This window comes from Coenobita brevimanus, chromosome 57, assembly GCF_032717465.1.
Source record: "Coenobita brevimanus isolate Jiangsu-jjx chromosome 57, ASM3271746v2, whole genome shotgun sequence".
NCBI lineage: Eukaryota > Metazoa > Arthropoda > Malacostraca > Decapoda > Coenobitidae > Coenobita > Coenobita brevimanus.
The window spans coordinates 17267757-17277274 of NC_137010.1; the positions used below are offsets into that span (position 1 = coordinate 17267757).

The 9518-nt window shown below is 42.4% G+C and overlaps 1 protein-coding gene across 1 annotated transcript; it reads left to right on the forward strand.

Moving 5' to 3' along the window:
* The first annotated feature begins 1323 nt into the window (after positions 1–1323).
* LOC145402293 (uncharacterized) lies at positions 1324–8921 on the forward strand. Its single transcript, XM_080274427.1, has 3 exons — positions 1324–1408; positions 4839–5015; positions 7942–8921. Exons 1-3 carry the CDS (start codon positions 1340–1342, stop codon positions 8059–8061), a joined length of 366 nt encoding a protein of 121 aa, XP_080130553.1. The 5' UTR covers positions 1324–1339; the 3' UTR covers positions 8062–8921.
* Positions 8922–9518: the final 597 nt, after the last annotated feature.

The window sequence follows — 9518 nt, forward strand, 5'->3', positions numbered from 1 at the left end:
ACGTGTAACCATCTCCTTTAACACTAAGTTACTTCTCTTGCAACATGAGTTTCACAGAGGTTGTGTGTGGTGAAGCAGCTCCATACTCTCTTTAAGTCTGCAAAATAGTTTACTCTGTTCAGGGTCCTTATTCGTCCATGTGAGGAGTACAGCCGTTATGCAGGTTTACGTTAGGTAAGGAAGCTCAATACATAATGCGCTTCTAAATAGGACAGTCTTTCTCTCTCTCTATGTGTGTGTGTGTATATATATAATATAATATGACAGATATATATATATATATATATATAGATAGATAGATAGATAGATATAATTTTAATGGTCACTGCATTTCTGAACTCTTTTCTTGAATTCCTTCCCCATTCCAGCGGGCGCACAACACCTTTAAGCTACACTTTCTCACTCCTTTTCTGTCCACCTCTGTAATTCAAAAGTTAAGCAGCATTCTCAGCTTGTCATGTACGGCACACAACTGGTTAATCTTGGAAACGTTATAGTGTATTTCCCACTGCCTATGACCTTCAGTCATTTAGACGCAGTGTGTCCAGGCAAGTCGATATGAACAGACTTTGGTACTGGCTTTCTATTGTTTAACTTATAATGACGAAGTGTTCTCAGTTTTTCGTTTTCCTTTTTGTTTAAGTAAAACACACACACACACACACACACACACACACACACACACACACACACACACACACACACACACAAATAACTCGGTAGCTCTCCAGTGCAAAATCCGAGTACGATCCTCAGACCCGTCATCGTGCTCCACTTGCCCCTGTTCACTCAGTAGTACAAGTGGGGACCTGGATAAAACAGCGACTGTATCAAGTTATATTCCATGGGACAATTGGGACCCACAAAAGAATATGCCATTTGCCTCAGTGGCCCTGGTGCAGTCGATAGGCATAAATATGTCATCATGAACCACGTCTGGGGTTCCGAATAAATAAGGCAAGATTCCAACCCTAACGAGTATTATGATATTCCTTTTTAGCAAAGCCTCCTTAAGGGTTAGAATATTTAGTGTCTGCCTTAATGAGCCTCTTGCAGTCGATGAGCGTAAGGGTTGTATCCAAGTGGTTGTGGAGGTGTAGCGCTTTTTCCTATGCGATATATTTTATTCATTACATCTCATTATCCTCTTGTATGCCTTTGATCCAAACTCTTTCGATACTAGAACGATTCGAACACACGTAAGAGAATGTTAAGGAGTAATAGGTAAAATAAATAGCTAATAAGTGGTGCTACGAAGCCTTCTCTATCTTTCAGAATGCGGCCCTTAATGTTAAGCATTGTTTTTGTTCTGGCACAACAGATGGTGGCCCCAGTGAGCATGAGTGTGCGGGTGGTGACGTTACTGGTGGTTGCCCTGGCAGCTGTCCTCACACCAGCACCTGCCCAGGTCAGTCATGGAAACTCCACCTCAGGTCACGTCAGGTCAGGCTAAGATAGGTTACGTGATGTCATTAGCTTCAAATCAGCTCAGGTCATTCAAGGACAGGCGATTTCAGATCAGTGTGGTTTAAGTTAGATTATACTAGGTTAGGTTGGAGTTGTTTAACTCAGTGTAATTTAAACAAGGTAATGAGGTTAAGTGAGTGTGCTTTAGGTTAAGTCATACTTGGACAAGTTAGGCTATGTTAAAGAGGGTTAGATCAGGTTAAGCTCAGTTTCATCAGATTAGGTCAGGTGTGGGTAGAGTAGTGTGTGGCACTTCAAATTTGGTCAGTTCTATTCAGCTACGACAAGTCAGATCAGGTCAAGTCAGATCAAGTCATGCTGAGGTAGAAATAAGATGATGGTAGGTTAGCTTAGACTGGGTTCGGTTAGTCAGATCAGATGGTGCTTGGCTTTGTATGATGTGGTTAGGTTACACTACAAGGGGCACCGGGCGTTGCCTGGGTAATATCCCATGATTATGCATACCGTCATTGCCTGGGACCCTAGATGGCCACTCCCTTTGTAGAAGACCCCCGAGATCCCATCTTACCCAGTGAACCTATGTTCCTCCTTGGACCTATTTCTCCAGGGATATATTCACCATGGACCTATTTTCCCACTGCCGCCCACCCACCCCACCAATCCGTCCCCCCATCTGACCCGTCGTAGATAGTAATGATATGGTTGTAGAAGTAATAATCTCTGCGGAAATTGGCTACCATGTTTCCACCGTATTGCCTTGATTATTTCTAATTAATTCTAATCTTGGCCGTCAGGGGAGCCATTTTAGCAACTGGAATGGACACATCTAAATTCATCTTAAAAAGTTGTTGTAGGTCACGTCTAATCTCTCTCTCTCTCTCTCTCTCTCTCTCTCTCTCTCTCTCTCTCTCTCTCAGTTTTATTATATATATTTCTCTCTTCTTTCATCCCCTCCCCCCCCCATTGCCTCTCACTGTTTCTTTCCCCTCCTCCTTCTTCATCCCACGCTTTCTCTTTCCTTCTCTCCCTCTTTTTCCTTCTCGCCCTCGCTAGTTCTCTCCCTGCCCCCCCATTCTATCTCTCTCCTTACCTTCCTCCCTCTCTCCTTACCTCCATATCTCCTTTTCTTCCTCCCTTCCTGTCTCTGCCCTACTCTTTTTCTTTCACCATCCCTTTCTTCCCCCCCCCTCCTCTCTCTCTCTCTCTCTCTCTCTCTCTCTGTAACCCCAGGGGAGGATAATGAGAGCGAGATCAAGGGAGACTCTATGAAAATATTAAAGATAGCGGCTCACGCTGTCAACAGAGAGAGAGAGAGAGAGAGAGAGAGAGAGAGAGAGAGAGAGAGAGTAGGAGGGAGGTGGGATGTAGAAGGCCTCTTCAAGTTTCTCACATTTTCTCACATTTCTCACCCACACTCTTTTGTAAGGTTTGCATTTTTGAGAAGGTTCTAATTAAGGTGATACCTTTATTTGTCTCATTTTCTTTGTGTGTTTTCCTATTCACGTTATGTTAATAATATTACTAATGATAATTGCAACAATATCAGTAGAGATGATGATGATGATGATTTATTTATTGTTGTTGTTGTGATGGTGATAATTATGGTGAGTGTAATACCGTGCCGTGGTTCAGCCACTTCCAGACCCAGTCACAGGCAGCGGGTGGTAAGGAGTGCACGGCCACATCCCTATACCAGCTCGGGTGATGTGGTGGCCTATGACCGGAGGGGATGGTCGGCCAGGCCAGGGTTCGATCCCGGTGCAATGTTGGTGCAGTGTGGTCGGTCCAAACGCATCTGTGTATCGTATTCCAAAGGGCTTTGGAGAATTAAGAACACAATTTTCTCTGCGATTTTCTCAGAACATTGCATTTCTATCCTCTTGTATGTAACTGATGAAAATTACGTCCATATTCAAACGGTAGGCTGTAGATAGTATAGAGGGGAGTGCTACGGCGTATTATTAAAAATAAATCGTTAAGGAATAGGTGCAACGAAGTCACCAATTCCACAGAATACAGGACTATAACTGAGACATAGCCATACCTACTACTCTTAAACCCTTGGTAACACCAAGCATGCTACTGTTGTTGAATTTGTATGTATGTATGTAATAAAACTTCGAACTCTGACAGACGTTTTCAACAAAAACTGCACATGCAGCAGTTGTGGGTCCAATAGTTGACATTCCGAATGTCAGAGTGATGTATGGCGGGGTGTTTTTGTCACTTCATGGCTCCTGTGATGGCTTCGTTGAGTGAAATGTGGGTACCAGGGTGCATAGAGTTTTTGCATGCGTGCGTGTCTGTCTCTGTGTGTATGTATCTCTCTCTCTCTCTCTCTCTCTGTCTCTCTCTGTCTCTGTCTCTGTCTCTGTCTGTCTGTCTGTCTGTCTGTCTGTCTCTCTCTCTCTCTCTGTAATTGTATTTACCTAGTTGTAGTATACAGGATCTGAACTAGGCTCGTGTTTCCTATCTTCGTATCTTCGTTTATCCAACCCATTTCTACAATGATTTCATCACAGAGAAGGAAAGTTGTTGGTGTTATGAATCAGAAGCTTGAGTGTGGCGGCTGCGAGAGGATTACACGAAGGAGTTTAGTGTCCACATTAACATACGGGTTTAAGACCTGGGTGTGGCATGAAAATGGAAACGCAAGAGAAGAAGTAGTGGAAATGGGTCTTTTGAGGATTGTTTGTGGAGAGTGGAGGGTAGTTAGGATAGTGAATAATGTTTTTTGTGAAGACTGTGGAGTAAGGAAGTCTGTGAACTCGACCTGAAGAGGTGCTTAGATAGTACAGTCATATGGAAAGAATGGGTATAAATAGGGTGGTGCAAAAGTGTATATGTGGGTGAGTTTGAAGGTTGGAAAAGGCGTGGTAGGCAAAGAAGAAAGTGAATGGATGTGACAAATGAATGTGTGAGAATGCGAGGTATGGAGGTTGATGAAGCTTAAGGACCTGACGGGCGAGCGATCTGGTTGGAAGAATTTTGTGAAGAGGAGTGTCTGACAAGCGTACTTACTCGGAGACGTATACTCACCGGACTGACTCAAGATGATAGGTAAAGTGCACACGTGTGCAAAGTTACCTGGGAGTTGATGTTAGGATTCCGAGGGCTTCAATGGTGAGTCAATAAGAGTGTGGCCTATTTGACTGGGCAGACTGTTCAGTAGTTTTCTTCCTTATTTCATTCTCGTTGGCCTCTCCTCACTCTATCTTTGGGTGGGGAAAGGAAATGGGTATGATGGTTATGATGACTATGATGATGATGAAGACGAACAATAATCATCATCATCATCATCATCATCATCATAATGATGATTATTATTATCATTGGTATTAGTATTAGCTGTAACAGTAGTTTAATACAATTATCCGTACAATAAAACTATTATTTTTCATTCCTGTCAGATCCATTGGAACCGTGGTTGGGGCGCCGGTGGGTCCATGGGCAAGCGGTCCTCGCTTCCCGCCCCGGCTCCCCTCCCTCTTGCCGGAGCGGGTGAAGGGGAGCAGGGCCAGGCGGGGGCACTCGACTGCGAACCTGACCTCACCTACCTGTACAGCCTCATCATCAAAATCATCGAGGTGTGTGAGGGAGGAGGATTTTTATTTGGGAGAGCGTAAAGGATTGCAGCTGAGTTAGGATGAAAAGTATGTGCAGGAGATGGTTTGGGATGGAATGATTGACCGCAGCTGAATTAGGAGCAAATGGCGGAGGGTGGCTTGGGATGGCATATAATAGGGTCTGAGGGAGTCACAGGTGACGGGATGACCTCCAAAACGACATTTTCCGGAACACATGAACAAACGATTTAGCTCTGGTGTGCTTTAATTGTGGCTAAATGTAGCTGTTCCATGCTAAGAGAATTTACCATTACTTTACCTGCCGAAAATTATCCGTGCAGTGATCTTGGTGTGATGAATGATTAGTGAATTTGTGACTTTCATAACGATGCTAGCCCTGTCCTACATGCACGGTACATACTGTACGTGGGGAGATTATGGCTGCTTGATCTTACAGGAAACATGACTTACGGCTGAAAGGAAATCCCAGATACTGCATAAACTCCCTCTTTCCTGTGCCAGAGGAGGTAGGAGGCTACTTGCATCATAAGTCTTGAGCAATGGAAGGGCTTTCAGCGACCCACACCTGCTCATTTTAGTCACATTTCTCGGCGTACAAAGAATACATGGGTCGTATCTCTCGTCCCGCAACAAAACGATGTTTTCTAAGCTGTTTATTGTGTGGATGTCCAGGTAGGAGGCCAGTCTGTGTGTGTGTGTGAGAGAGAGAGAGAGAGAGAGAGAGAGAGAGAGAGAGAGAGAGAGAGAGAGAGAGAGAGAGAGAGAGAGAGAGAGAGAGAGAGAGAGATGGGATGTGTTAGCAACTTGGCATAAATTCCTCTGTTTGATGGTCGGCTACAGCATACAGTATACTCGGGAAAGAGAATTTTTGTGAAAAATCCAATAATACGAAACTCTAAAGGATCACTGAATAACGAACAGCCAATAGATGGGTTTTGTGTCGAAAGTTTTTGAGAAACCCTTGTACAAAGGACTGCTGTTGAGTCAGGATACTGAGTATATGCAGGAAGGTGGCCTAGAGTGGCATAAATGACTGTAATAAAGAGATAATGGGTATATGCAGGAAGGTTCCTTGGAGTGGCATAAATGACTATAGTAAAGACATGAGTTGATATTATTGTTGCTTAACTCCCGTGTATCTTGCTGACCAGCCCCATCACCCGCAGCAAGTCATTGCCCTTGCAGAGCCGTCCATGCAGAGAACTGCTGTTCCCTTGCGGTTGACAGCACCTCGTGATGGTGAGGCGGAGGGGGAGTGTGTGAATGTTTGGTTCCCGGATGAACGCCACATTTGCAGTACTCCACCCATTTAGCAGGGGCACCGTAACACTAACAGGGTCCATGCCGCCCCATTTTCTGGTTATATGGTTACCACCCAGCGTTATAAACGGCTTCCTGGGTTACAGGAAACCATTAGGTTTGTCAGTCAGTGCAGAGTAGCCGGAAGTGGTAAAATTAGTAATGAAGTGACAGAAAGGAAAGGGAGAAGAGAGGAGGGCAGACAGAGATAGAATGATAAATGTTAAAAAAGAAGTAGGCTGCACCACACCAAGTGAGTGGATGATGTTCGCCACCATTTACCACCAAGAGATGATAAGTATCTGCAGGAAGGTGGCTTGGGATTCCATAAAGGACTATAGTTGTCGGGATGAGTGTATACAGGAGGCTGGTTTGAGATGGCATGAAAGATCGTGGATGTGTACTCACGTATTCCTGGAGGCGACTACAAGGTGCGGGAGTGGCGCGGAGATCGATGACCCAATCGCCTGGCATAAGTGCTGCAACCAAAATCGTACCTCCTACGGTAGGAGAACTGAATAGTTATAGCTAAAATTAGGACAATAGCCAAGTAAAACTGCGAGTGGAACTTTTAGATTCATGGTACAGTGGAATATTATAGTTTCAATCACAGGGAATTTTATGTGAACTTATAATGAGGTAAATATTTACAGCTTAAATAATAGTGTGGAGTGAATAATTGTATGCAACGTTTTAGAAAGTGAATAATATTATAAGTAGGTGCAGTGATAAATTACCTTTGTTTAAAATGTGAATAACAGTATGTAGAGTCACACTGTTATTGTCGAAAATTACATATTCTAGTTAAAAATATCAGGCACATCAACCGTATAATTGCGGATGAAATGTTAACAAGTATATAGAACGGTGACTGCGTAACTCTGTCGGTTAGTCGAATAAATCGCTCAGATAATTCCTTTAGTATAATCGCCTACCGGTTAGTGATGTGTATTTTTGGTTGAATAATTCCGTTTTCATTGACTGATGGGTGGGCGTTGAGGATCATTGTACAGTTGCAGCAATTTATTATTATTATTATTATTATTTTTACTACTACTACTACTATTATTATTATTATTACTCCGTCGAGTTGGGCCTTTGCTTAAATGGTATATTCGTATGGAGAGAATGAACCTATTTTGGTGAATAATGTAGATACAGTATGTAACTCAAGATGGGAGGAGGTGTGGTAGTCCAAAAAAGTGGATGGATACGGTAAACAGAATGTGTGAGAAAGCGAGGCATGGAAGCTGATGAGATGTGGAATTTAACAAGGGATGAAACTGGCTGGATGAATTATGTGCGGAGGAGCATAAGAAAAGGCTTTGGCAGCTCCCCCTCCCCCCGTTTTTTTTTTTTTACTTGATAGTCAATGCAGTGACTATCAAGCGAATCTTTAAAGAAAAATCCAAAAATATATGTGCAGATGGTTAAGTTTATAAGATGGAGGCAGGAGGATTTGAATGGTGTGTGGACCTTTCACTGGACATGCTATTGATAATTCTTCTACTTTTGTACTTTTGCTTTCGTTATATCCGAATCCCACCTCACTCAATCTTTAGGTTAAAAAAGGAGAGGCAGGATCATTTGTTATTATTATTATTATTATTATTATTATTATCAACAGAGCGAGGCAGCCAGAGTAGCAGCCTGTGACGTCAAAGTGGGAGAGTCCATTCTGGCTAGGGGGGAGGACCGCAGCCCCTGGTGGATGGGTGTCAGGAAAAGCCCACCCACCTCCCAGTAATCCACCTCTATCCATCCCATCCACTGGCCCAGAGATCTACCCTTCCAATCTTTGCAATGTTCATTCCTTCCCTCACCTCATCCTGCCTTTCAGTGGAGTAGTAAGCCTCCCTTTCTACAGATATTACCTTGATTAAATAATACTCTCCGTCGTCCACCATATCTGTGGTTTTTGTTCCTGACAGTATTTTAGTTTCTGCTCTCCTGTTTTCTCTCCTCCTCTTCCATCCTTTTACCTAAATCTTTAGAAGTTCCGTCCTTCCCTGTTTCCATTTCCCTTTCTCGACCATTCCATTTTTTTCCCCTGCCCATTACTACTTTTTTTTTTTTTTTTTTGCCTCTCCCTTTCCCTTACCCTTTTCCCCATTTGTTCCCCTTACCATCCCCTCTGTTACCTCCGATTTTATCCTTCTCCTTCTCGTCCTCTTCTACCCCAGTCTCTCTCTTCCTCCCCTGCCTCTTTTCCCTTACTATTAACCTGAAGTCCTCGTCAACATGTGATAAAATCCGAATTTTTGACATTAAGAAAGACATACAAATTATTCTCTTAGCTTCAGTACCTCTGTATCCAAACGACAGAAGCTATATACAACATATTATCTGAATTAATGGACCTGTGGTGTACAGAAGCAAAGTTACATAGATGATTGAAGACAAAAAGTTAAATGGCTTTATAAGTTTACTTTGTAATAAAATAATGATTTTAAGGTAGATAGGCAGATATATGATGAACGGCTTGGTAGATGACAGTATTATAAAGTAGATGATACAAATTATTTCTTGCATTTTCGTAATCGCCAAAACATTAAATGCAGACATTTACTGGTATCAGCTTTCCTTTTAGTTCATTCCTGGAACAGAGCCGGCTAATTCAGTTGGAATTCAGTATTGAAAACAGACTTAAAATTCAGTAGGCTATATATTCACTTTACTGTATATTCAAAACAAAAGAAGCTAAAACAAATAAAACCATGCTGTACAGAATGTAAGTAAATAATAATGATGATAATAATAATAATAATGATAATAATAATAATAACAATAACAATACATTAGAAAAACTTACTTCTTTCCACAAACGCCTCTCGTCATTTGTGAGTGTCCCCCAGCGGAGCATTGTTGACTGTGAGGCTGGATGCTCCCTGGGAGACGCAACGTAATGTTTATTGAATTATCCAGGAATAATGCGACTAGCTTTGACTTTGACAAAAACTTTTTTTTTTTTTTAAATAGAAGTAAGACAACTAAAAAAAAAAAAAAGATCGCGTCACATAATGCTTGCTCGCCTGTGTTGGAAGTACTGTACTAGGCTGACTTTGAATAGAACAGGAATATTGATAACAGATTATGCTAAAGGAGGGAGGGGGGGAGACTGAGTGTTAAGTGGATATCATTAGGGGATGCTCGTTGGGTGACAGTTAAAAGCATGACTCACTTCTGAAAAAAAGTAAATGTAAA